Source organism: Phyllostomus hastatus, unplaced genomic scaffold, assembly GCF_019186645.2.
Source record: "Phyllostomus hastatus isolate PE091 unplaced genomic scaffold, TTU_PhHast_1.1 phas_scaffold_755, whole genome shotgun sequence".
In the NCBI taxonomy this organism is placed as follows: domain Eukaryota; kingdom Metazoa; phylum Chordata; class Mammalia; order Chiroptera; family Phyllostomidae; genus Phyllostomus; species Phyllostomus hastatus.
The window spans coordinates 2,494,863-2,521,507 of record NW_025334039.1 but is presented as its reverse complement, the minus strand read 5'-3'; the positions used below and the strand labels follow the sequence as shown (position 1 = coordinate 2,521,507).

At 44.6% G+C, this 26,645-nt stretch overlaps 2 protein-coding genes across 2 annotated transcripts in view; both read right to left on the bottom strand.

The window, feature by feature from the left end:
* Positions 1 to 2,627: 2,627 nt before the first annotated feature.
* RTCB (RNA 2',3'-cyclic phosphate and 5'-OH ligase) lies at positions 2,628 to 21,894 on the bottom strand. Its single transcript, XM_045826601.1, has 12 exons — positions 21,721 to 21,894; positions 18,106 to 18,184; positions 16,895 to 16,962; positions 15,643 to 15,742; positions 13,645 to 13,801; positions 12,365 to 12,521; positions 11,226 to 11,385; positions 9,450 to 9,625; positions 8,764 to 8,952; positions 8,079 to 8,189; positions 6,557 to 6,676; positions 2,628 to 3,900 (listed from the first exon to the last, which is right to left on the bottom strand). The coding sequence occupies exons 1-12, from the start codon at positions 21,811 to 21,813 to the stop codon at positions 3,793 to 3,795; spliced, it is 1,518 nt and encodes a 505-aa protein (XP_045682557.1). The 5' UTR covers positions 21,814 to 21,894; the 3' UTR covers positions 2,628 to 3,792.
* Positions 21,895 to 23,463: 1,569 nt separating this feature from the next.
* The window catches only part of BPIFC (BPI fold containing family C), a 47,740-nt gene continuing 44,558 nt past the window's right edge, over positions 23,464 to 26,645 (bottom strand). Inside the window, exons 20-22 of the mRNA XM_045826551.1 lie at positions 25,390 to 25,453; positions 24,582 to 24,658; positions 23,464 to 24,046 (exon numbers count right to left, since the gene is read on the bottom strand). Coding sequence (XP_045682507.1) covers positions 23,924 to 24,046; positions 24,582 to 24,658; positions 25,390 to 25,453 — 264 coding nt within the window. The 3' untranslated portion in view covers positions 23,464 to 23,923. The remainder of the gene's footprint in view (positions 24,047 to 24,581; positions 24,659 to 25,389; positions 25,454 to 26,645) is intronic.

The following is a 26,645-nucleotide window of genomic DNA, read 5'->3' as shown; positions in this document are numbered from 1 at the left end:
GGCTTTCCAAAAATCACCTCATTAACAAACTCTGGTGTAGTTGAAAGGGGCTTGTAAATAACAAGATTATCTTTGTTCCTCTTACCCTTGGGAAATTCCAAGGGTTTCAGGAACTTTGTGCCAGAAACAGAATGTAGACCAACTATATGTATTTATTATGTAGCCACAGTATGCCACAAGGACACTACCCTGCATAACCACCAGCAAGAAACCCACTTGTCGCATCACTGCTGACCCATCCACAGATTCTACTCACATTTCGCCAAATGGCCCAACAAGGCCGGTTATTCCTCTTTGGTCCAGGATCCTGTCCAGAGTATCTGGTTGTCATGTCTTTCCAGACTCTGGTAGTTGGTGAGCTTTGCCCTGGGTTTTCATTTCCGTGACAGTTTTGAGCATACAGACCTTCATTCTGCAGGGGGACCCTCAACTTGGGCCCATCTGATGTTTGCTGCCAACCAGAGTCGGGCCACACATTCTTGCCAGGAGCCTCTCAGGGATGGTGCTGCGTTCCTCTGCCTTACAGCAGGAGACATGACTTGCCCCACCATTGGTCATGTTAATTGTGATCACTTGGCGTTCGACACTGTTCATTTACTACCTATCTGCAAGGTACAACTTAAATCGCCGCTGCACTTCTCTGTAATAGGTCTCCCTTATAACATTATCTTCTTGGATCAGTGGTGTTTTTGATGTTAGTTTTGGAGCAAGAGCCTTTAAAAATTTTTTTCTTATTGATTTGAGAGAGGAATGGAGAAGGAGGGAGGGAGGGAGGGAGAGAGAGAGAAAGAGAGAGATTTGTTCCACTTACTTATGCATTCATTGGCTGATTCTTGTGTGTACCCTGACCCGGGATCAAACCTGCAACCTTGGCATATCGGGATGATGCTCTAACCAACTGAACTATCCTGCCAGGGCACAAGAGCTTTTAAAATCAGAATCTAACACAGCTTGGCATACTCCAAGGTGCCCGACTGATAATTTAACAGCATCTTCATACTCAACTGATCAAGATGGGCACAAATCATGCTCTTTGGATAACATGAAAACCCCCTATATTCAAGCATTGGAGCAGATGCAGAGAGAGTAAGGACATAAGAAATCAGGACAAAATGGGCTGTGTGAGTTGTGCACAGAGCTGTAAATATCTCTGCAGTATCAATGATGCTGACAAGCAATTTTCAGAAATAGGAAAAAACCTGACGATGAACATGAAGAAACATGAACATGAACATGAAGTGTTAAGCAGAAAAAATAAGAAAAGCTAAAAAACTGTTTAGTCATCTTGTGCCCAAGTTTTCAAAGCGTACATATGAAGATCAAAGTGGGAGTCTCTTAAAATCTGCAAGATTTTATTCAGTATTTAAACCATCACTTCCTTACTGCTCCGGGAAATGTTCCCCAAATCAGAAAACCGGCATTCATATTTTGTCTTGTGGACTGGTTTCCCTGAACGCACGCTGACGGCAGGGACGACACAGCCCATCGCCAGTGCGCGGACGCCAGTGCTCCTGAGAGTGCCACGGACTGGCCGACTTCAGAGGCCTCGCAAAGAGACCGAGGCGTGCACAGCCCTAAGACTCGTCCTCACGCCCGGAAGAGACAGGCGGGGCCTCATCAAAGGGCATGCCCAGCTGTGGGCACGTGCACAGGTGTGGGGCGTTTTTACCGCAGGCAATAAAAGCAGCTGGTTACTTCGGCTTCATCTGAACATTCGTTTTAAAGGTGGCTTTCTGCCTCAACTAGGAAAATAACGTATTTAGAGCAAGTAAAACAATGTCTGTAGCTTTCTCTTTGAACTCAAATTATGAACCATTACTTTCTGTGGTCATTAGCAGGGCCAGCGTCACCGGGAAAGCTTCGTATTTTTAAAGGGAAAGTTTACAAAGCAGAAACGCTTCTGCATAAGCCACTCTTCTCTTTATTCCTCCTCCTCACCCACTCCCCTCACCTCCCTGAAGGGTAACTTTTAAAGCATCTAATAAAGCCCGACACACCTGTTCAAGTCGGTCTGCAGCACTCCTTGTCCTGACATCAGTTCGTTTCAGGGGGGAACCTTGCTTTGAATCAAGTCTCAAATGACCTGTCACCAAGCAAGCCCAGTTAGAGGGGGTCCACACGGACACTCCAGCGTTGCCTCACCTCCAGAGCCTGTTTGTCATTTTTATACGCCCTCCAGCACTCACTGGTAACTTGCGTCTGTAAGTCATCTGTGCACAACAGCCACTGGTCCAAACTGAAGGCATAAGTAATCTATAATTATTGTGTTAAGATTCCCTATTTATTTAAATTGTTTATTTATTGTTTTTAGGAAGAGAGGAAAGGGGAGAGGGAGAGAAAGAAATATCAACTTGCTGTTCCATTTATTTACGAATTCATTGGTGGATTCTTGTATGTGCCATGACTGGGGATTGAACCCACAACCTTGGCATATCAGGACAATGCTCTGACCGACTGAGCTACCTGGCCAGGACCCTAATTTGTTTTTATTCATTGATAACTTTCAAGCTCTACCATCAAAAACATAAGTTACTAAATGCTCACAGTAAAGACATGCTACATCATTTCATATCATACAATTTTCAGAGAAGTCTACTTTTCCCCAGCCTTCCAAATAGCATCTAGAAGATATTCCAATGGTGGGTTTTATTTTAAGTTGAGGGACAAGTTGTAAGAGTACTCTTTAGGGTGAATCTCTGAAAGCACCCTGGGAGAAAACCAGAAAACAGCAACAGTGTCCAAAGGGAGTCAAGTACAAATACTAATTGTTCTAAGCTATAAAATATTAAGCACAAAATGTAAACAACATATTGCAACTTTATTAGATTTTTCTATTTGGCTATTTGGACTCAACAGAGGCCTTAGTAACCTATGACTGTAGCATCTTCGAGATGTCACAGTACACTGACATGAAATCTAATTGGGTGGCATGAGACCAGTGAACCTGTCAACACAGAGCAATTACTTTAAGGTCACAGATGCGGTCATTCCCTGCTTCCGTGATAACCCGATCACCCATGTGAAGATACTCTGCATTATGGGAGGGTTCTCTGCTGCTGCTGTGCAAGTTATTACTCAAGAAAAGTGCCAGGCCAGTTCTAACTGATGACAGACACCAGCTGATGCCATTTAGCCAGTTAAGTCAAAACTCTGCCTTACATTCAGAATGAGGAAAGTAGCGCTAGTCTATGAAAAATTACTTCTCCTCTGCGGTCCCCATTCCTACATTGCCACACACAGACTCTCCTCAATGTGTCCCATCATCCAATCATCTTATGTCCTGACATGGTCCTGCAGGTACTTTCCCCTTCAGGATGGTATTTCGGGTTTTGCTCAGTGAGGGGAAGGGGGAACAGGGTGGATGAAAGGACCAAGTGACAAAAGGAGGGTGGAAGCGTTCTAAAGCCTCATTTAATAGAACGGTCTTCGTGACACCCCTCAGGATGTAAAGAGAGCTTGGTGTAAAGAAGTACGTCCTGATGACTACAGATCTGTGTGACCAGGTAAGGCAGTTTCTTGAACTATCCCCGCCCGCTAACAGATTTCCCTAAAAATCTGTGGGATAACCCAGGAGGAAGCACGTGCACGGCTTTCCCAGTGGGGGCTCCCCCCAGCAGGTAATTTTACAGCCCCGGCTCCCGAGGCCCCAGCCTCCCCGTCAGCCCCTATGCCACGGCAGTTACAGTCCCAGGCTGGAACCTGTCAGGTCTCTGGGTCTTGACGTCTGAAGAGCACTTCAGCCCACTTCCACTGCAGTAGGGGTCACTGGAGGCGGGTGGCCGCAGTCGGGCTCTACCCTTTGATGACAGCGATCGGCCTCAGTTTGATGGCCTTCTTGCTGATTCCAGCATCATGGCAGGTGTTCACCACATCTGTCACGTTCTTATAGGACTCGGGAGCCTGCGGGGGAGGAGTTAAACACTGTGAAAGTCTCCGTAAGCTTCACTTGTAATGAAAGAAATGCACATGAAAACAATACTGAGGTTTTTTTCCCTATCAAAAAATTAAAGATTAGAAAGTTCAGTGTTGGTAAGGGGGCAGTAAGATAAACACTCTCATCTTGTTTTATATATTTTCTGTGTTACTCAGAATGTCCCCAAAGAACACTGATCACTTTTATAACTAAGAAAAGCAGTAGGCATAACTGAATAAAGCACATACACTAATACCCAACTGGAGGGAAATGCACCAAACTATCCTGTTAGTGGTATCTTTAGATGGTGGTGTTACTCGCAATTTTGATTTTCTTTCTTTACAGATTTCTACAGTTGTTGAAATTCCTGGAATTAACATGTATTACCTTCACAAGGAGAAGTTACGACATTCATATATGTGACTAAGACTTATGCATGTACGTATATTTGTGTGTGTGTATTTGTATGTACACACACAAATTCTGTGAATTTCTAGCAAGACCTCCTCCTCTCCTTCCTACCCACACTCACTGGCCACCCCTAGACTGAATCTCACACACACCTTTTGTCTCCATTCACGTCAGCACGCAAGTTCAGACCTCCCAGACGGATTCCCGCACAGCTCTGTACACACCCTTTCTGGCCCATCTCCCCTTCTCTTCTGATTTCTGAGACTTTTTCACTGTGGCCCCTGAAACTCCTTCCCCTGAGCCAAGTGCAAAGTATCCTCTGGCTTCCCTTCTTTAAACACGCCCTTCACCTTTGTGCTCTTGCTGAGATACGGATGTCCCCTGAGGGTGCTCCTTTTGCCTCCAACCTTCTGAAATGGTAGCTGTTTTCTCTCTCAAACTGGGTCATGCAATTAGGCTGAGAAGTGGGACAGGTGTCCTTACACGTCATGGTTCTTTCCAGACCATTCTCCCTCCTTCCTCCCTAAACACTGGCAGTTTTGAATCTTGCAGTACTCATTTATTACCACCTGCTACCTTCTCTCGTTGCAGTCACAGTATCTGCTCCAGTCCGCATCACGCCCCACCATCACGTGAAGACTTCCGGCTCCTGGCTCACTGTCAGTCTCTCCTCCCACAGTTCCGAGTGATTTTCACATCGAGGAAGAGGGTCCCTTCAGCACGTGCTGGCTTCTTAGTTCGCTGATTTCTGCTCCTTCAATGCTTACCTCAGCTATCACTCCCTGGGCCACACCCCGGAACCTGATCATTGGTCATGTCCTTCACTATCTGCGTCAAGCATCCCAGGCTGGTGGTCACAGCCTAGGTTTCCAGCTCCCCCGCCTCGTGCTCCATCCCTGGAACCCTTTAACCCCATGAGAACTACAATCCCTTAGCAACACCTCAACAATCTTGCTTCTTTTTCACTGTGCTGTACTTGCAACCTGCTCTTCTCTCTGCCTGGAAAGCTTAACCACACAGACCAGCCCCTCACTCCCTTCAGCTCTTCACTCACATATCACCTAAGACATCCTATTCCAAACTTCACCCACGCCCAGTCTCTCTGTATCCCCCTCCCATTTTTACTTTGTAGCACTTGTCACCGTCTAATGCACTATACCTACTATTCGCTAATTTTCACAAGGAAGGGATTTATGTTAGCTTTGTTCACTGCAGTATTCCTAGCATCTAAACTGGTACCTAACTACAGCAGATGTTCAATAAGTATTTGCTGAATGAGTGAATGAGGGGAAACATATTGTAAAACATGCAAGAAAAAATATACCAAGTGTTAGCAGTTATCTCTGGTTCTAGATGTTTTCTGTTTTCTTAAAGCTCTTAATTAAACATGGGTTGTTCTTAAAATTTGGGAGGAAATTAATAGTTATTAAAAAATAAGGATGTCATACTCTGATTAAAAAGTAATGCAATAATATTATAACGTGCCAGATTAAAGGAAGGACTACATAGGGGGCATCTGAGATCTTGCTCCCCAGCATGTACTGTCAGTTTGGCTCAAATAAACTCTTATAAAAATTCAAATAAAACAAACAAAAAATTTTAAAAAAACTATAAAAAGGACTATATAAGGTTTGTAAACTATGATTATAACTAGTTTTAGAAAAGCATTTAGGGAAAACAATGGCAATAAGTATCCTAAAATAGGAAGCAATAATTTTCTTAGGGCAGCATGTTTTTTTTGGATGACTGTTTTTCTTTCCTGTTAAACTTTTTAGAAAAGTTATGGTGCTTCTAATTTGAATGTGTACATCTGTGTAAACACATGTATACAGACATATATATAGGCATACAATTATACAATTTAAACAAAATCTTTGGTCTCTTATGAATCAGGCAAAACTGTTTCTCTAAACATCTCCCCATGCTTTTTCAAATTTGCTTTTAAATTAAAATGTTAAGTGCATAGCTGTACAAAAGAAAGGTTAAAACGAGCCAGCTCAAACTATTTTTAAAGAATATGTAGACGGAGACCACGTGAAAGGTAAAAATCATTTTCATGGACCTGGCTTGTAATCAACCTCCAAACAAAAGAGAAGATAGTGATAACTGTATCTGAGGTTATTTAAAAAAGTAATCCTAATCTCTGCTAGCACTACCGAAAACTGCTGCCTCTGTGCACTGGAATAGATCATAAACAGTTTTGTGCTGAACATTTATGAGAAGTTCACCTACCTCTTCCATCACCAGTTTGGGTGAGGCAACACGAATTGCAATTCCCATGTCGGCCAACTTGTCTAAGACATCCTGGAAATCTAGATTACGTCGAGATTTGGCTCGGGACAGCGCACGGCCCTAGGTTAGGAGAGGAATGAACTTGACTTTATAAATCCTGAGCTACAATTCATGTTCAATGCCAGCAAATATTTAAATCCACAGAATTATATGCCCTTTCCCTGACTTCTTCTTTTTACATTAAAAATGGAGTTAAAAGACAATCTTTAACTATTTTATTAACCTTATTATGTGCCTTTTGTTATAAACCTCATCATATCCTTTTGGGAAACAAATTTCCATCTGTACAAAGCATTTAGTATTTAAGATTTAGTTTTGTGTTTCTAATTACTATTGTCACTTCAATAAAAATATATTAACTTTTAATTGTAAACAGTATGTCTGCTATCACAAAAGCTTTATATATTCTTCATGACTTAAAAGAGTTTGTCAAGCTCAGCACCACTGACAGTGTGGACCTGACAATTCTGTGTGGGGACTGTCCTGTACATTGTAGGATATTTAGCAGCACCCCTGCCTCTGCCCATGAGATGCCAGCAGCAAAACTCCCTGCCCCAAATGCGACAATCAAAAATGCCCCCAGACATTGCTTATGTGTGAGACGTCCCACTGGTTTTGATCACTGGGTTAAAATAAAGAGGTGGGAGACAACTGGAAATGAAAAAGAGTCACAGAAAAAAGTAAGATGAGAACACATTTGTGACAGTTTGTGCTATGAGAAGGTACCTAGAAAGTTTCTATTTTCCACTACACCACTAGCTAACCACTCTGATGGCTTAGAACAGGGCTTGGCCAAATCGGTTTGTGAGCCACATCTGGCTTACCACAGCTGTTTCTGGAAATGAAGTTTTATTGGAACACAGCAACACCCATTCATTTATGTACTGTCTAGGGCTGCTTCTGCACCACAAGGGCACAGTGGAATAGCTGCTACCGACGCCGCACGGTCCCATAGCCCTGAGACACTCACTGTCTGGTGCTTCACAGAAAGTGGACCAACCCTTGGCTTAGAGGAGGCCGTATGCTGATAGAGCTGTGCAGCCCATATGCCAGGGCTCCGATCCGCACACAGGGCATATCCCCCAAATCCTGAGTGGGTGCCCCCTGTAAGGAGCAAAGCACACAAATGCCTAGGTCTGCTGCATGAGATAACTCGTGGGGTAAATCTGCAGCAGTTCAAGTTGTATCCGTTACGCTAATGTGACGATTTCTCAGTCTGGACTTTGGGGACTTGGGGAGACATGGTCACTGGCCTGACAATGACCCTTTGGGAGACATACCAGATGACCTCAGTTAGTTGACCAGACGTACACAATACGTGAATAAATTCAGCAGGAAGACAAGTCCCGAACCTCAACTTTGCTAATGTTCAATCAAGTACATTTATCTTTCAAAATGCAAAACAGCAAAACGATGACTAAATTGAAGAGAGCACTTCTAAGTAAGTTTCTGTTTTCCTTACCGCTCCGTGACAGGTCGTTCCAAAGGTCTCAGTCATGCCCTGTTCAGTGCCAGTAAGAACGTAACTGCAGGTTCCCATGGTGCCGCCAATGAGCACTGGTTGTCCGGTGAGCTGATGAGGCGCACAAACCAAACATGTTAAAATTTAGAAAAACATGAGCTCTTCGTGCCTGAGATTTAAATTTCTTCTTGCACTTGAGGATTGTGGGAGAAATCTGAGCATCTAAACGCATTTCTCTCACAACTATATTGACTTTATTTGGCTTCCTGGGTAACTGAGAGGGGAGGGAAGAAGAAGACAATACAAATGTGGACGAGAAAGGCAGCAGAAGGCAGACCGAGTGCAAGAGCAGAGCACATGCTAAGGTGGAGGGTTATTAGGAAGAGCCATCCTGCCTTCTCCAGGTCTCAGTTTCCTCATCTGTGAAATGGGAGCAGGCTAAGGGTCCTTCTAACTCTATCACAGTCAGACAGAGTGAAATGAATGAAACGGACTGAATTTAATCTCAACCCAGTCCTGCAATCATTCAAAGCCTTAAAAAGGTAATCCTAAAGCACAGCAACGGGGGCATGGATGACAGATTTTCTCTCCACCATTGCTGCTTAAAATTCCTGCTTACATTCCTCCATATCTGGAACTCAGTTACGCACCCACGGCCCGAAACTACAAGTGGCTTGGTACCTACCTGGTAATCGACAGCAATGAGGGGGTGGTGCGGAGGGAAGGCGCGGGTGGACCCCTTCCTGTGCACCAACAGGGTCCGCTCCTTCCCGTCCACCACATGCTGTTCCACTTTGGCGATGTTGTGGGAAACATCATAGATGACGTGGAGGTCCAAGTCATCGGGGGTTGTGTTGAAGACCTTGGCGAAAGCCTAAGAAAAAAACCTTAAGTTAACAGCAGCCAGAACCAGCTCTTCAGAACTCAGCTGCTGACGCCAGCCAGTTTGTTCCCGAGGGGAGCGAGGGATGTAAGAGCTCCAAGACAGCGGCAGTGTGAATCTTCTGCTCTTTCAGACCAGAGAAACCCCATTCCACAAATTCTAGCTCTGGTTGAAAAGCTGCTTGGCTGCTCCTGATCCCACCTTTCAGAGCTCTTCCCCCTCAGCCTTCTGAATCTTAGTGAATGGCACTTCTATCCTCTCTGCTGTTCAAGGAAAATTCCAGAACCCATGCTGGCTTCTCTTCTTCCCTCACTCCCCACACCCGATACCCTGCTTATTGATTTTAAGAAGACATCAAAAACTTAGACACTGCCAATATTTTGAATGCTTTTTAAGTATAAATTTCCAAAACCAAATTTTACAGGCTCCGATTTGAAGCACTTAACTTCATCATGAGTAACCTGGAACAGAAGAGCAACTGCCAGTACCTGGCGGGTCAGGAAGGTCATGGAAGAGCGGTTGACCCAGGCGTAGTTCCCCGCCGCGGCCATTCCCTTCAGGTAGTCCTGGCCCTCCGGGGACGAGATCCGCGCACAAGCCAGCTGACGGTCATTGACTATGATCTTGTCTCTCTTCATGGCCTTTTCCATGGCAACCAGGGCGTCTGGAACAAGGGAGCAACAAGGCCAACCAGTCAGCTATCCCTCTGTAATTCAGGTTTACTGCAGAAAGCTAGGCTGTATTTAAACCTATTCTATAAACAACAACTACAACAACCACAACAACAAACCATGGGAAACACAGCTGTCCCTTGGAGGTGTTTCTGAGTTCATCTATTTGCTTAGTCAAGACACATGTACTGAGACTCTCCCCTGTCAGAGCTGTGACACCGCGAAGCGGGCCACACAGACAACACCTGCCCCCCAGGGACGTGCAAGGCAGAGGAGATGTGCACACGCGGTGTGCGCAACATGCTGTCGGTGGCTCCTTTCCAGGCACATGAGTGAGTGAGAAGAGAAGCAGTACAATGCATTTTATTACCACGGTTTTTAAAAGTAAGTTTCAGTGACTTAGTGTAAAAGAGCTGGGCACAAGTTGCTAGATCTTCTGCAAGAAAATCAAATCCATGACAAAATGCAGAGAACACTAGAGCTCTAAAATACTAGTCAGTGCTCACATACTTGCTAGATGAAGTAGTCTAAGGGGTGAGGCTGGCACAAATTACATTCCCATAGAATGAAACATATATATGAGGATGAACTATAACATACAATTTAAAGTTTATAATAATTTCCATGCCTCTATAACTTTTCATATATTCATACATTCTTTCACACATCCTATAAATTATTCAGCATGATCTTCCTCTTATTTCCCTGTTCCCTACTTTTGTTCTTGCTGTCTTCTGGTCATGAGTGTCCTTAGAGTTTTGGTCATAAATGTCCAAACTGCAAACAATACATGTCCATGAAGCCACCTCTGAAATCTTGGTATCTTTTTCCTTTGTCTCTTCTGTAATATTGAATCCATCACTACCTCCTGTCTTATACTCTTGCTTTTTTATTTAAAAAAGATTTTATTTATTTAGAGAGGGGAAAGGGATGGAGAAAAGAAGGAGAGAAACATCAATGTGTAGTTGTCTCTCATACATCCCCCACTGGGGACCTGGCCTGCAACCCAGGCATGTACCCTGACTGGGAATTGAACCAATGACCCTTTGGTTTGCAGGCCAGCACTCAATCCACTGAGCCACACCAGCCAGGGCTATACTCTTGCTTTTTAATGAACATCACATGTCTTTCATGAGACAATGTGACAGCAGAGTCCTTGCCGATTCCATCACTGAATCCACTCTAACACCTAGTCAGTATAAGTATTTAAGACATATTTGCTGAATTAATGTCTACAACATAAACTCCACAACTTAAGGTCCTGCTCTTTCTAGGTCAGATGATAATAGTAAGAATAAAAGAAATAAGGGGAGCCAATATTTATTGAATACTAAGCCTAAGACACTGATGTAAGTATTTTACATATATTATTTCACTTAATCTATTACGGCAACACAACATGGATTAGTTATTATTCCTATTTTTTTCACACAAGGAAGTTAAGGCCCTGTGAAGTGAACTTGAGATCTAGTTAGAAGAACAGGGTAAAAACCTACACAGCGGAGTTCCAGCGCTTTCTTAAATTAAATCTCTGTATGTTCCCCATAAAACATACATTTTAGCACCATGCCAAAAATTAGGGCCAGGATATACCTGTGGCGACTTGGTGGCCCAAGCCTCTGCTTCCGCTGTGGATCATCACACAGACCTGTCCTTTATGGTCGATGCCCATCTTCTTAGCAGCGTACTCATTGAAAATCTCATCCACAACCTGGATTTCTGCGTAGTGGTTCCCTGCTCCCAGGGTCCCCAACTGCAAATATAAGAATGTCTGATGAAAGAGCCTCTATTCTGATTTAAAAAAGAAATCCATTTAAAAGCAAATAAATATAAAACAACCAGTAACAGCAGCAACAAAACAATCACAGAAATAGTGTGTTATGTAACAAACACATTTCTAAGCCTGAGAAATGCTTCATTCATTCAAAGCAATATTCCACACAGCAACAATAATGCGGAGCAGCTCCTGAAGTTTATTTTATCATTATCTGCTTGAGGTAAACACATATTAAGCGCTTCATAAACCAAAACCCATACCATTCAATGGCTCGAAGGACATTTTAAACATGGTTGACAGAAGTGTCAAATTTCAGGGTGAACACCTATGAGTTCAGTGGCACCATCATCCATCACTGCAAGAATATGTCCCTTCACTGGAGCTGCCAGATGACTTAGGGAACCAGAGGATGGCAGTGCTCGAAGGGTTTTTAGAAGCTGCCCAGCTTTAACTACCCCGACTTTCAGGTAAGAAAATGAGGCCCAGACAGGCAAAAAAGAGGCTTGCCCAGGGTCACAGTGATTTAATGGCAAAGCCACCAAAATTAGCTATAAATTTCAAATATCTGATGTATTCTATCTCGTGAACACCATGAACTGACAAGGTATCTCTTTTCACCTAAGACATGAAAAATCTTTCAGCCAAATCTTCGCTTGTCAAAGTATGGACACGTGCAGTTTCAGCACACATTTTAGGCCTTATGACCCTAACTCGGTTTTCTCCCCTTCACTTCTAATTCACGGTGTCTTGTTTTATCTCATGAACATCGGCGAGCTCCTGAGAGCTTTATAAAAGAGTAAGACAGACACATAAACAAACAAATTTGTGCTTGTTTTGATGTACTGTGAAAAAACCTAGGGACATGTATTTGCCACATAGAAGACAGACTTCTGTCCACCAATAGAAACAGAAGCTGAAAAACATGAACACGTCCCCGCTCCGAAGTGCGTGTTACCTGAGGAAGGCCTCTCTTCTTGGCCCTCGCGGAGACCTTGTTGGGGTCGGCCTGCAGCATTCTGCCGTACTCCTCGCAGTGCTCCTTGTCTTCAGCCCAGGCGTAGCCTTCTCTCAGCGACCAGTCCACTCCCATCTCCAAGGCCTCTTCCAGGTCTCTGGGTGAGTAACAAGGTGCCTGTCATTCCACAGTCGGGGGAAATCAAACCCAAGGACGACCACATCTCCCAGGGCAGAGGAAACACTCATTTGCTGCCGCCTGTGTACCAGGCATTGTGCTAGACAGCCCTCGGCAACTCGATAGTTTTGGGGGGAAAGCAGTTACACAAATAATTGCTATATAAGATGGTAAATGACACACTAGAGATGATTATAGCTCTTTCTTGACATTTATATAGTCCTTTATTTGTATTTTTCAAATCTTATTTCTCCGATCCTGAGTTCTATGAGGTGGTAATTAAGCAGCCACAGACAATTTATAACCATAATCGGGTATCACTATCTACCATGAACTTTACCACAGCTACCTGTCTGCTTTAATAATTTATGAAAAGTTACAGTCAAATAATAAAGCTATCTACAATGTCCTCAGGCAATCCAGGTTGAATTTCAAGCTCTATTCTTACCTTCACAGAAGCACTCAGGGCTTTATCGCACCCGCATTCTGACGCTGAGGTGCACATGCACTAAGGAAAAAGCTTTGCTCTTCACCTAAGGTCCAGCCCTCCTCTAAAACACTGCCAGCGGAGACTGCAATGTTCAATGTCCCCGCCCCGCTACAGCCCATTTCAAACATTATGTATTAGGACAAAATTCCTATCTAAAATATTTATAAAGCCTCGACCAGTGTGGCTCCGTTGCTTGGGTGTTATCCCGCAAAGCAAAAGGTCACCAGTTCAATTCCTGGTCAAGGCATATGCCTGGCGGCAGGCTCAGTCCCTGGTCAGGGTACATACGAGAGGCAGCCGATAGATGTTTCTCTTGCACATCAGTGTTTCTCTCCCCTGCCCTCTTCCCTGCTCTCTAAAAATAAATAAATAAACCCTTTAAAAAACAACAAAAATAAAATGAAATAGTTATAAAAATGAGTAGAATTTATTTACATTTCCCAGGTATGCTTTTCAAAGTGGGCTGGACCTCACACTTAAAAGATCAACTCACTACCACTTCCTGAAAAGAGACTGCAGGATGCCCACCTCCCAACTGTCCTGGGTGGGAAGTGAATGTGAGGGTCTGTGGGTGTGGCTTCTCTCACTCCACCTACTGGACACTTGTGCTTACTTGGCATTCATTGGGATGACACCTTTCGACCCCACCCCGACAGGGATGTGGTCAAACATGGCTTGGGCCAGCTGTTCCTTCACGGGCTGGACATCACTCTCGTCTAAATTGGTCCTGAGCAAGCGGACACCGCAGTTGATGTCAAATCCGACGCCACCTGCAAAATACAGGAAAGTTTGTCAAATACTGGGAAAACTAGGGAGTTGAGCATTGTTATCTGTGGCTTCCCACCATTAACACAGGGTTTAAAAGATAGCCATTCTTAAAACAAACAAACAAACAAAAAAAACCCCAAAACCAAAAATCTGTTTTATAGTAGCCAATAAAGTGGTTCTCTGTGGGTAAAGTCTGATGATACCAAAACCATTTAAAGTAACAGACATATTATGTCCACCTTTCTACCTAGACATATTAGGTTTCTAATTTGTTTACCTTTCTCAGATGGATGATTAGATCATTGGCAGTCAGCTCTTCTTCTCTTCTAATTTGTGCATTTAAAGCTATATATTTCTCTCCAAGTATGGCATTAACCGTAACCACAGTTTTTAGACATAAGTATATTTTATTAATGTCAAGTTATTTTGTATTTCCTTTATGGTTTATTTTTGACCCATGGGTTATTTAAACACATACTGCGTAAGGTTTTTAAAAAACAGTTTTGCTGTTGATGATTTCTAACTCAATTGCACTGGGGTGAGAGACTCTCCTCTCTATCAGTGGTTCCAAAGTGTGGCCCCGAGATCCTTTCGAGTCTAAGACTAAATGTAAAATGATGCTAAAATATTATGGGCCTTTTAAACTTACTAAGTGTAGAGTTTCCCAAAGGCTACATGACATGTGCTAACATGTTTGCTCTGATGAATAATGAAATATGCAGTTGTATATTACTGTTTTAATTATGTTTCAGCTTTAATGTCTAGTAAGGTAAACGTCAATAAAAGCCTGTGACATCAACCTTCAAAAAAAATTTAGAGAGTGTAAAGGGGTCTTTAGTCCAAAATTTTTGAGAACTGCCTCTCCAATTTCAATGCACTGAAGTTTGAGAGCTGCTTTCTGGCTCAGTATCTGGTCAATTTTGGTAAATGTTGCGCGCACTTGAAAAAAACGTGTACGGTACTCGACAGTTCTTGGACACGCTGTAATGTGCGTGCACACACAGCCATGCATGTACATGAAGGCCAAGGTGTCAAGATTGTCAATTGGACTGTTCCAACCATCTGTGTCCTTACTGACTGAAATCGGCCATTACCTCGAGAGAAAAACAGCGTTCAGTGTTGGGCGCACATATTTGTACTTTCATTTTTATCTGGATTGCAGCCTCATAAATTCTTACTGCCGTAATAGCTTTCCCATGCTCTCAAAGAGATTTTTATAAAGCATTTTATTCAGCCTCTCTTGTTATTCCCAGCAAGGGATTAGTCTGAAACAACCATGTTCACCGAGGCCAGAGGCAGAACTCTCAAGATGCAATTTATACATTTTCTCCGGACTTTGAAAGCGAAGATATCACTCCTGATGTGAAATACTCTCAGTGAAAGCACCCCACACCAGAAAAGAGGTGCACCGCTGGAAGTGGACAATGACAACGAAAGCAAACACCGAATGCTTCCCATGTGCCCAGCACTGTTCTAGGTATTTTACTTGGCTTAACTCATCATTTGACCCTTGCAATAATGCTCCGATTTGCCCAAGAGGTTTCACTGAGACATAAAGGTCCATACTTTGGCAGGCAAGTGTTTCAGTTTGTTTCGTAGCCATTGTCTGAATAGTGCCTGGCATAGCGTAAGAGCCTACAGAATTCTCAGTAACTATATGCTTTCCTGGAGTTCTAGAGCCTCTGCGTGTCCACAGTGAATTCTCTGGGTAAACGAGGAAAAGAAATAATAGTGTTTGACGAGACAGAGACGCACACACAGGAGGAGGCCAAGCTCCCACTCAGAAAGGTGACGGCGCACTGAGGGAAGCTACACGCCGGACAGCAGCGCGCAGTCACCTTACCCGGGGACACCACTGCTTCGGGGTCGTTCATGTCAAAGGCTGCCATGTTCCCAATAGCGAACCCGTAGCCCGAGTGCACGTCAGGAAGTCCGATAGATCGCTGGAAGAGAATCGGAAAATGACGTTCAGCTTTCTCAGCCCGGCACTCTGCCTGCTGACGCACCCGAGCGTGATTCTCAGAGAGGCTGCAGGCTGGAGTCTTCCCCAAGTCTAGGTCCTAGTTTCATAAAATGTTCTCTGTTGGTGAAGATTAGGTGTAAAAACTCCTAATCATAAAGTTAGTATAGCAGAGAAAAATCCTTCTTACAAAATCTGACCATGAACCAAAGAAACCTTAAACAGAAAAGCCTCAGTATAACATGATCCAGGAGGACCACACACTAACTTGAATGTGTTAGTTTAAACATTTTAAAGACACTGAAGATAGACATCAACAAGTCGTGGCCATATCAGGTTAAAAGGAGAGAAATATCTGATTTATATACCACAGGTCCACAGTGTTTAGGCGATCACAGACAACTGTAATCCATTTAATGGTACGAACACAGTGCACTTTTACATCCGTGGCCAAGAAAGGGATCCTGACCCAGGCAGGAGGAATGCAGGTCAAACGTGCTGAGGGTATATGGAGACACCGAGATACTTGCGAGTTTTTCATGTACGCAAGCCATGTCTTCTTACCCCCTGCCCTCTGCCCCCCGGTGTCCAGCACAGTAACTGGCATGAAGACCTCGAAGAGCCTGTAGAATGGATTCCCTTTAACGTCTCCCTGGAATGGTGGCATCTGGACGCTGGACGGCAGGACGGGCCCACCTGTACCATCCAGTTTTATCTCTAATATCGTCATTACCCTCTACTCAGTCGTGTCCAGAATAACCACACTGTTCTCTCTCCCTCCCCCCAGCCCCAACCCTTAAACGTCTTTCCACTCCTTCTCCAGTCGTCCTCTTCAATGGGGACACGGTGAAAACCACACAGTGGTATGCTCATCCAGGGAAAATGATGTGCAATGACAAAGGACACATTAAAAACTTCTTCAAAGGTTCTCCAACGCTTACAGATTCTGGCCAAAGGCAACCAGAACCTGTGATGTTGTTCAGGCCCAGTTATTTACGTCCCCTGGTTATTTCCTGATGTCCAAAGGTCACTGTCTAAATGATACTTGCTAGCAGTCAGGCATGGCCATTCATCCATTCGACAAACTTTTAGGCTAACAAAATATAAATGTTTACCGCTCTGAACACGGACTCACATGAACAATCCCAGGCAGGGCTGCCACATTGCCGATCTGTTTCATGGCAGGCAGGAAGCCACCAACACCTGAAGACAGAAATTTGACATCAGAAAGAGAGGACACATTTGATTTTTAGTAAGCGTGTTCATACATTTCTAGATTGCATTACACGAAGGGGAGCGACCAGGACTACTGACACAAAGCACAAAAATGTTTGTGATGGACGCGTGAAGGCAGCTTCTTTGGCAGGCGGCGGACGCACAGGAAGGTGGTGAGGGCAACCAGACTAGTGACAGGTATCTGTCAGTGTTCTGTGCAAACGCACTGGGAGGTGTAAAACAACTATTTAACATCATGTTGTCAGTATAAAAAAATGCATGTTTTCATAGTTCATATAATTTATCAAAATAAAATGAATTCTGGTTTTACTCTAAGTGACCAAAAAAGGGCAATGTGTAGTTGGGAAGGCACTGGATTAAGAATCAAGGGACCAGGGGTTCTAGTCCCAGCTCTGTCACTGGGGTGCTGTGTCACTTCAGACAGGTCGGCATACCCTGGCAGGAGGCAGGGGAGATTTAGTTTGTTAATCTAAAAAATAAAGGGTTAAAATTAGATTTCAATGCCACCACTACTACTAGAGCTTTACACATTCACCTGTAAACCCGCTGCAGTCTTGCAGGAGAGGGGGCATAAACGCTCTTCCATCGATGAGATAACCGCAGTGAGGTGAGGCTAATGAGCATAAGGTTAAGAACACTGACTTTGGAGTCAGGTGCTCCAGGATCTGAAACCTGGCTCTGTCACCAAGAAGTTGTGCTACCTTGGGCAGATTAAAATTACTTGACCTCACTGAACCTGGACTTACACATTTTAAAAATGGAGATGGTATCTTCCTCTGAGGCTTACTGTAAGAATTACATGAGGTAATCTGTGTAAAGTCCCTAGTAAAGTGCCCAGCACATAGTAAGTGCACAATAAATGGCAGTTCTTATTATCATCCAAGGTGGTTTCAAAACCAACCAGGCCATCCAGCTCCAAATGGTTTCTGCAAGGTCAGGCAGCTAACAATATAACCATGAATTAGAAATAGTCTTTTTTTTGGTTTCATTTCAAGTCTTGGTCATTTCTTGACATTATTTTTGTATTTGTAATAATAAGTATCTAAGTCACCATTTTTTCCAGGCTAACGGGAAGACACGATACCACATGTGCAATTCTAATGTACTTACCCCCACCTCGACAGGCATTCCTTAATTCCTCAAACATTAATTTTTCCAGGGCATCATTCACATAGAAAACTCCTTCGACCTGGTACCAAAGAAAAGGAACAACCGTGTCTGAGCACACATACACAATGCATGGACACGGGATAGACCACAAAAACTGTACACGGTATTCATTTTCCTTTACTTTGTAAAAACACTTTCACATTACCTTAAACAAACAGAGAACTTCCCATCAAAAGTACAGGATGGGCCCTGTGTGGGTAGCTCAGGTGGTTAGAGCATCATCCCCATACACCAAGACTGCACGTTCGTGTACACAAGAATCAACCAATGAATGCATAAATAAGTGGAACAACAAAGCAATGTTTCTTTCTCTCTCCCTTCTTCTAAAATATAGAAAAAAAAGTACATAATGTTCCCATCCTTATGTACAGTTGCCCTTGAACAACGTGGGGGTTTGAGGTGCTGTCGACCACTCCCACCCAGCCCCCGCCATGCAGTTGAAAATCGGTGTACAACTTCTGACTTTCCCAAAGCTTAACTACGAATAACCTAACTGTTGATTGGAAGCCTTACCCATAACATGAACAGTCGATTAACATGTATTTTGTATGTTACATGTATTAGTACTGTATTCTTACAGGAGAGTAAGCTAGAGAAAAAAAATATTAAGAAAATCATACGAAAGAGAAAATATATTTATTGAAAAAGAATTTGTGTATAAGTGGACCTGCAATTCAAACCTGTGTTGTTCAAGGGTCGACTGTGTATCTTTCTTAAAAGAAGATTTTATTTATATTTAGAGAGAGAGTACGGGAGGGAGAAAGGGAGAGACACGTTGACGTGTGAGCGAAATACCACGTGGCTGCCGCGCGCATGTGCCCCAACCGTGGGCCAGCCCATAACCCTGGCACGTGCCCAGACCCTAAGCTGGGAATGGAACCATTGACCCTTGCGGGGCAATGCCCAACCCACTGAGCCACATCAGTCAGGGCTCAACTATATTTCTTAAAAATGTATTTGAAATGTTCACAATTTTTAAAAAAAAGCCTTACTCAAGGACATGCTTATTGATTTTAGAGAGAGGGGAATGAAGGGAGGGAGGGAAATACCAATGTGAGAGAGAAACAGCGGTTGCCCCGACTGGGACAGAACCCACAACCCTCCAGTTCACGGGACGCTCGAATAGGGCCACCCTGGCCAGGGCCTACAGATTGTTTTGTTTATTCTCTTACTCTCAAAGCCACATTTAAGCATTTAACACGTAAAATTTTTGTATATGTGACAAAGGTCTGCCAATCGCTGTAACTGCCAAAACGCCTCAGTATCCTCACGCTTCTAAAATATCAATGGGTTTTGAAAAAAACAGATGAATCAAAATGTCAAATTCCAAACATAAAAATGCAGTCATCTAACTTCCGTGTACTTCTGTGCTTAAGAAACAGCACATCACACTTCCTTGTGTCCTATGCTGATTTACAAGTCTATGCTTAGGTAAATGGTGAGTAAAAATAATTAAACATGCAGCTATACAGCTGTGTGCTCAGTCCCATAATCTGTATCTTAGAGGATAAAGAAGTTTGATAAAGGAACACACGAAAGGCAATTATGTAACTAACACCAAAGGCCAGAACATTTTTATCATAGATCAAATATTATGAAGGAACTGCCCAGTCAAGGAGAACCAAAGACTAAGCACTTCATCGTCTGGACGAGTCATTTGCTCTAATCAGAAAGATGATTTCTGCATCTTAACCACCGCATGAATAACAGTACTAGTGGATGAACAATGTCCCTCGTACAATTCCCAAAGGGCACATCTACTAGCACCCCAAACATTTACTGAGGACTTATATAACGGGTCAGGCACTGTACTGGGCGCGCAGGGAGATGTAAAGAATATGCAAGATCCTGCTTGAGGGGCTTCCAGTCTAGAACGCAGCCCGGACGAGCCAATTAAGGCCACAGCGAGGCAGGTGCGGTACCAGGAGTGCCCAGTGCTGGGCAGACTCTGGTGAAGAAGTGGTTCAGCAGACTAGGGAGCCAGGGGAGGCCTCACAGGTGGCTCCCTTTTTGTTCAGGTGGCTCACCGAGTCGGCTCTTTAAAGACACGAGGCATCACGGGAAATAGCAGCACTTTTAGGAGCTGAACAAAACGATGACATGAAGATGGGAGGGAGCAAAAAGGAATCTTTAGTGCAGCATGTGGGTCTCAGGAGGGGAATGGAGGCTATGAAGGACAGGATAATTATTAGTGTGAAATTCGTGACTCTCATGAGGATGGGAACACGACTTAAACTTGGCGTGGAGGTCAGTAATGTTTTAAGAGCAGTACGTCAACATTTCAACCGCCCCTTCTCAAGGGCTGGGTGGTGGAAAAGTGGGGTGCAAAGAGTTAAACCGGAACTGCTTAGCGAAGTTGGACTGGCTCTCAGGATTAGCCGCAGTGTGCGCATCCCAGGTCAGGCCAGAACTGCTGCCAGACCATGTGTCCCCGTCTTTCAGATCGTCCTGTCCCCCTGGTTTTTCATTTTCTCCTTCTGCGTCCAGAAAACCACCATACACAGAAACTGGCCACGTGGAAAACAGCACAAAGGAGTCTTTCTAACTGTGGGCTTTTCCTGCGCTAGGTGTCTAACTAGGTGCTTTACTCACTAAGGACACTCTGTCAAGTTTTGATATTGAGTAAAAGGGCGGAGTGGCTACCGAGAACTTTTACCAAGACAGGATCACAAACCTTCCGTGCACTTGGATGGCCCCGTAACGAATTTCAAAAGCCATTTAACACAGGCAGCAAAAAACCTCAGATACCTCATTTCTCTTCTCTAATGGAAGATAAATGGGCAAAAATGCAACGAAGCCTGAGAAGTGCGGGCAGCACCCGCTTCCCAACTCTCTGCTGTCGGACTCGTGGGGTCCGTCCTGTCCGAGCAAGAAGTGAACGGGACGTCGCGTCCCGGCTGAGCTTCTCACTAGGTGGGTAGAGGAAGCTGTGTCACCAACTGTTCCTCAGGGTCCTTCTGTGAGGTGGATATTAAACATAAACACTGCCCTGTGAACTTTCTAGGCTGTTGCGAGGAGCAAAGCCGTTTTATTAAAACCCAGCACGGTGCAGCGAAGGCTAAAAACTTGGTTCAGCGAACTCAGATCTGTAAAGGTCACCTAACGTGGCCAGCGTGACTCAGAAGAATTGAGCTCCAGTCCCAGCAACTCGACCCCGGACTGGCTGCGCCGCCTTGTAAAAGGCAGCTCGCGTCTCTGAAGCTCAGGAATGCAGCGCATCTTACGCAGCGTTTCTGACACTTGTGTGAGAACACGGTTTGCAAATGCTAACTTCATATTTACTTGGAATCCTTACAGATACTCCACTTTACTGGTCCACATGATTTGGGGACCTCTCCAGCAGCATGCCGGGGAGGGTACAGGTTTGGTAGTCCTCAGGCCCAGAGGGAAGGGGGGGGCTGGGGGGTTGTAGGAGGAACTCTGCTGAGGGTTGGGGGCGGCACCAGCCATAGCTGGGGGTCGGGAGGGCGAGGAGGAGGCTGGCGGGTAGCCGGGAGGCACCACGGGCCCCCAGCTGGGAAGGCCCGGCCACCAGGTCCTGCTCCCCCGCCTCACCTGCATGTTGGGCACGAAGCCTTTCTTGATTCTCCAGCAGTTTTTATGGATCTTTTCCAAGAACTGCAGCTCGTCATTGTAGCTGCGACTCATGGCTGCGGCGACCAAGGTACCAACTGCCTGTTCAGCTTTGAAGAGAGATGCCGCGCTGTCCCGTTGCCTGAAGCACCAGCTTCCGGAACTCAGCACGCAGGCGCAGCCGGCTCCTTGGCTGGATGGGCTACGGCAAGTGCCCAGGCTCTAAATGCCTCGGACGACCGACCGCTTTTCCCTCGGATAAGTCAGACTGCCCTCTAGTGTTTAACTTTTTGGATAGTTCACTAGTCGTTCTCTTCTAGGCTAAACTAGCTCAACTAGCTAAATCCAGTAGTTTTTAGTATGATCTCGTTATCTTTTGTTTTGTTTGCTGAATCTGAGTCAGGTTCTGCTGTTTTCATGGATAGATCAGCTTGGAGCTTCACCCCCACCCGTGAGGGGGGAAAGATGTGTGCAGCCGAGAAAGCCCAACGTGTTTATTTTTTAAAATATGTTTCAGTCATTTATTTTTAGAGAGGGAAGGGAGGGAGAAAGAGGGAGAGAGAGAGGGAGAGGGAGAGAGAGAGAGAGAGAGAAACATCAATGTGTGGTTGCTGGGGGCCGTGGCCTGCAACCCAGGCATTTGCCCTGACTGGGAATCGAACCTGCGACACTTTGGTTCGCAGCCCGCGCTCAATCCACTGAGCTACGCCAGCCAGGGCCCAACGTGTTTAAATAAATATCACAACTGAACATTTGTAATGTGTCCGAATGAATCTGTGGATGTGCCTTCAATAACTTTTATGTCATAAAAGACAATCCCGAAGAATGAAACGTGGCAGTTTATCATTTATCCCGACAAACGCTACTGGGGTCAGACGCACGCTCGGCTCCGTAAGGAGCAAAGGTCAGTGCCCGTGCAGAGCCGGGGCTTTCCGGTCCAGCCCGCGGTGGCGACCGAGTGCTCGGCGACCATGCTTCCCTACGCTGTGCCTCTTGTTCAAAGCAGCGAGAGCTCTAAGCGATTTCAGTTTCTAGTCCTACTTTGCGTGAAGAACAGCGACTTTGGACTCAGAAAGACTTGGATTCAGTGTCTATCTCTGCCACATATCGCCTTTGTGTGGTTAACCGCTCTTAACCTTGGTTTTCTCAGCCATAAAATGGGATCGTAACTCTTCCTAGAGAGGCTGTGAAGATTAAATGAGCCGGCTGCCGTGAAGGAGCCGGCACGGGGTCTGGCGCGTGGTTAGTACTCCGATCATTGCCATTGCCGTCTGCCATCCCCCTCACTGGGCTGTAAACCACACACATCCAAAGCTGAGGTTTCTCTTCATTTCTCTTCACCGTCCACACCAGCTTCCCTTTCCTCCTCTTTCCCTCCCGCTTCACCCCATTGATTAGGTGCTCTAACAACACTGATGTCATCACCGACTGTAAGTTCTCTAGGGTCAGTCCTCTGTGCTGCCTTTCATTTAATCGGGGAGGGAAAACACCCTGGAAGTTAAAGTGATACAACTTCCAGAGTTTGCTGTGACCACCCTGTTTCTCCCTGGAAACATCTAAGAGGCAAAAATCAAGTCTTGAAATCTGTACATCATCCTTAACAACACTAAATTCTCTTCCTTCTTTCCTGTCTTACTTTATTAGAAAAAAAAAAAAAAACAAAAAACAAATCCGGGGCAGGACATTTTGCAAATAAAACAAGGTACTTGACATTGATAGAAAACACTTTTAATTAAATACAGGGGACAGTAGCAGTGCATATAAAACACAAAATCCAACAATGTGCAGGGAGGGGAGAACCCTAGAGAGCTGGAGGGGCTGGAGGGCTCTCCGCTGAGGACATCAGTTCAAATCTGTGCTTAAGAGTTCCTCGTGCACCTCATCAGAAGGGCATGCCTCACTCTTGGCCACAGAATCTTACAAACACAGAAACACACAGCACGCATTGAAACAGGAGCACACATTCAAATGCCCATCCCACCACACACACATGGAGACAGGCACACCCTGATTTAACTCTTTAACCGGGTTTGCCTCCCCTTGTCTCTGAGGAGTAGAGAAAGAAAACTTTCAGCCCGAACACTTGACCAGAGCTTTACAACTCCAGCTCGCATTGTCTTCTTCCTCTGGGTGTACAGTAGGTGGGGTCAAGGGCCATTTATGTCCTGGAGTGGACGCCAGGCGATCAGGGGACCGATTTTCCCCTCCACTGTTCATTTATCAGGTTCAGACCTTCCCAACCATAGAATCTGGGTGGCTGTTTTAAAGACGTTTCATATTTCAGGTCAGTGGAAATCAAAAGAAAATGCTGAAAAAGATGCAACAATGAAGATAAGGTTAAACTTTGGGCACCTGCAGCCATAGGAGATGAGTCTTCCTGAGGGGTGAGGGAGAGGTGGCTTCTTCACCAGGTCCCACTGTGTCACATCCTCTCCTCCCCTGTCCCCCCCCTTCCCCGGTCATGCCTTTAGCCACCTGCACAAGCCGCTTCACATCTCTGAGTCTTACTTTCCTCATCTGTAAAATGGGACTGATTACCCCAGCCTTGCACCGGGTCTCGTGAAGCGATGGAAAGGAAGCACAATGCAGTGCGTCTGGTTCTGTGGTATGAATAAATTTGGCTGCAAAGGGAAACTGGACCCGGTTTGATTTTAAAACTCAAGTTTAAATGCTTTACATTATTAATTGCAGGCTTTAATAACCAAATATTTTGTTTATAAAATTCCCTGAGCTGGGAAAAAAAATGAAGCAAAACTAGATAAAATGGAAAATAAGCAACTAGAAAGAGGCTCATTCTGCTATGAGAAGAAATGGGGCAGTTTGGAGAATATTCACATTCTTACCTCAAGGACTTCAATATTTGAATTGACGAATGAGATCTTGTATGGGTTGGGCAGAGGAAATCCTTGCTGCAGTTTTGCTAAAAAGTAAAACAAGATGTAAAATACTTGGGCACGGGAATATAAAGTTTTGGTAACCTTTTGAGCAAGAGACTAACAAGCAGCTTTTAAATAGTTTATCTTCCCATTCTCCCTAGTTCTCTGTTTTCATTTTCTCCGATCTGTCTCTAGCATTTCCCTGCAAGAATGGTTAATTGATCCATGTTGAATAAAAATGCACCTGCTATTATGTGCATTTGGATGGCAGAAAAATGCTGGCACCTTGTCCAATTTATAGTTTGAAAATAACTTAGTGGGTCTGAGAACATTCTGGCCTGTACTACAAAGCGTATTGTAATGAAGTCAGACTCCAGATGCTGCTGTTGTGGACAGTTGTCGTTTCACTGAGACTCTGTCTATCCAGAGGGTGGTCTTGGTATGAGAACCACCGAGAAGCACCGGCTGCTGGTGCGAGTCATGTCATTTCTGGCTGAAGGAGACTCTTCACTGCCTAAGGGGAATGGTTTCAGTCTTTTCAACTCAGCCAGAAATAGCTTGTCTTGCTGAGTCTTCAAGTAGAATTGCTAACAAGGTTTGAACCTAGAATAACTCGTTTTGCAACCTTATGGTTGATGGTACAAACTGCAAATTCTGGCACTGGCCTGGACTCATAACAACACTCTAGAAGTACAAGCTTCAGGGTGGAAAGTCCCCAACAATCCCCAACGTTTAGCCAATGTCAGGGTCACATTGCTTCCCAAGAACCTCTTACCGTTGGCCAGCGGGAGGACGCCAAAGTGGAGGATGGAGGACAGAATATTTTCAAACCTCAAGACCTAAAATGAAAGGGGAAACTAAATCAGTTGCCAAGTCAAGACATTTTTAAGGCACCATGCCCGGGCTGGACCTGCACTTTCGCATACCTTACCAGGACAGAGAGCTCTCGTTAGAGTCTCCCGGCGGAGATACCAATCCCAGCTTCCAGACCGTGGGAGCTGTTTTGTGGGAAACCATGTTACAGAGTTTCCCAATCTTTTTTCCTCCTGGAGGATAGACATTTCTGCTCCCCTCTCCCCTGGATCATGGTGACAATAAATGCAGAGCAACCCCGTGGTGGCAGCAAACATGGCAGCTTAGACACTACCAAGTATAGACGCTGTATATCTCAATTAGTAATCTTTCCTCAATTTGCTGGGAAGCCCAGCCACAGCAGCTCCCTCACATTATATTATGCTCCGCAGTTAATGGCATCACCAGAACGCCCACTTTGTCATTCATAAGCTGTGGCAGTTGTATAATCTTAGCAAGCTTCAGGTATTAAAAATAAGAGGACTACCCTGGCTGGCATAGCTCAGTGGATTGAGCGCGGGCTGCGAACCAAAGCATCGCAGGTTCAATTCCCAGTCAGGGCACATGCCTGGGTTGCAGGCCACGACCCCCAGCAACCGCACATTGATGTTTCTCTCTCTCTCTCTCTTTCTCCCTCCCTTCCCTCTCTAAAAATAAATAAATAAAATATTTTTTTAAAAATAAAAGGACTATGATGAACATTCAATCAATATTTTCTGATTGAAATATGATTGAATTCAATCACTATTTTTTGAGCATTCTCTAGGCTTACAATAATAAGGACCTCTTTGCAACTTAGCAAAGGTGGCTCTGAAGCAGACTTCCTAGGTTTACCTCCAGTTTTTAACACTTTACTGTGCAATGTGGGTAAAGTTCCTTGACCTCCCTGTGCCCCAAGCTCCTCAACTGTCAAGTGAGGGTAACAGTACCAACCTCAGAGGGTGTTGTCAGGGTTACACAAGTTACTATTCCTGGTACACAGCATTGCCATCTTTTTTAGACATGTCATGATTAGTATACTTTGTTGTTGATACTAAGGAGTTTTTCTGGGTCTTCCTGGAAAACTTGGTCTCATCTTGACTCCTCCAGGCTCAGGAAATATTAGTTATGAGACAGTCAGCTGTGCATTCTCACTGACTATAGTCTGTCAACGACCTAATGGCTATGGCACAGAAGTGC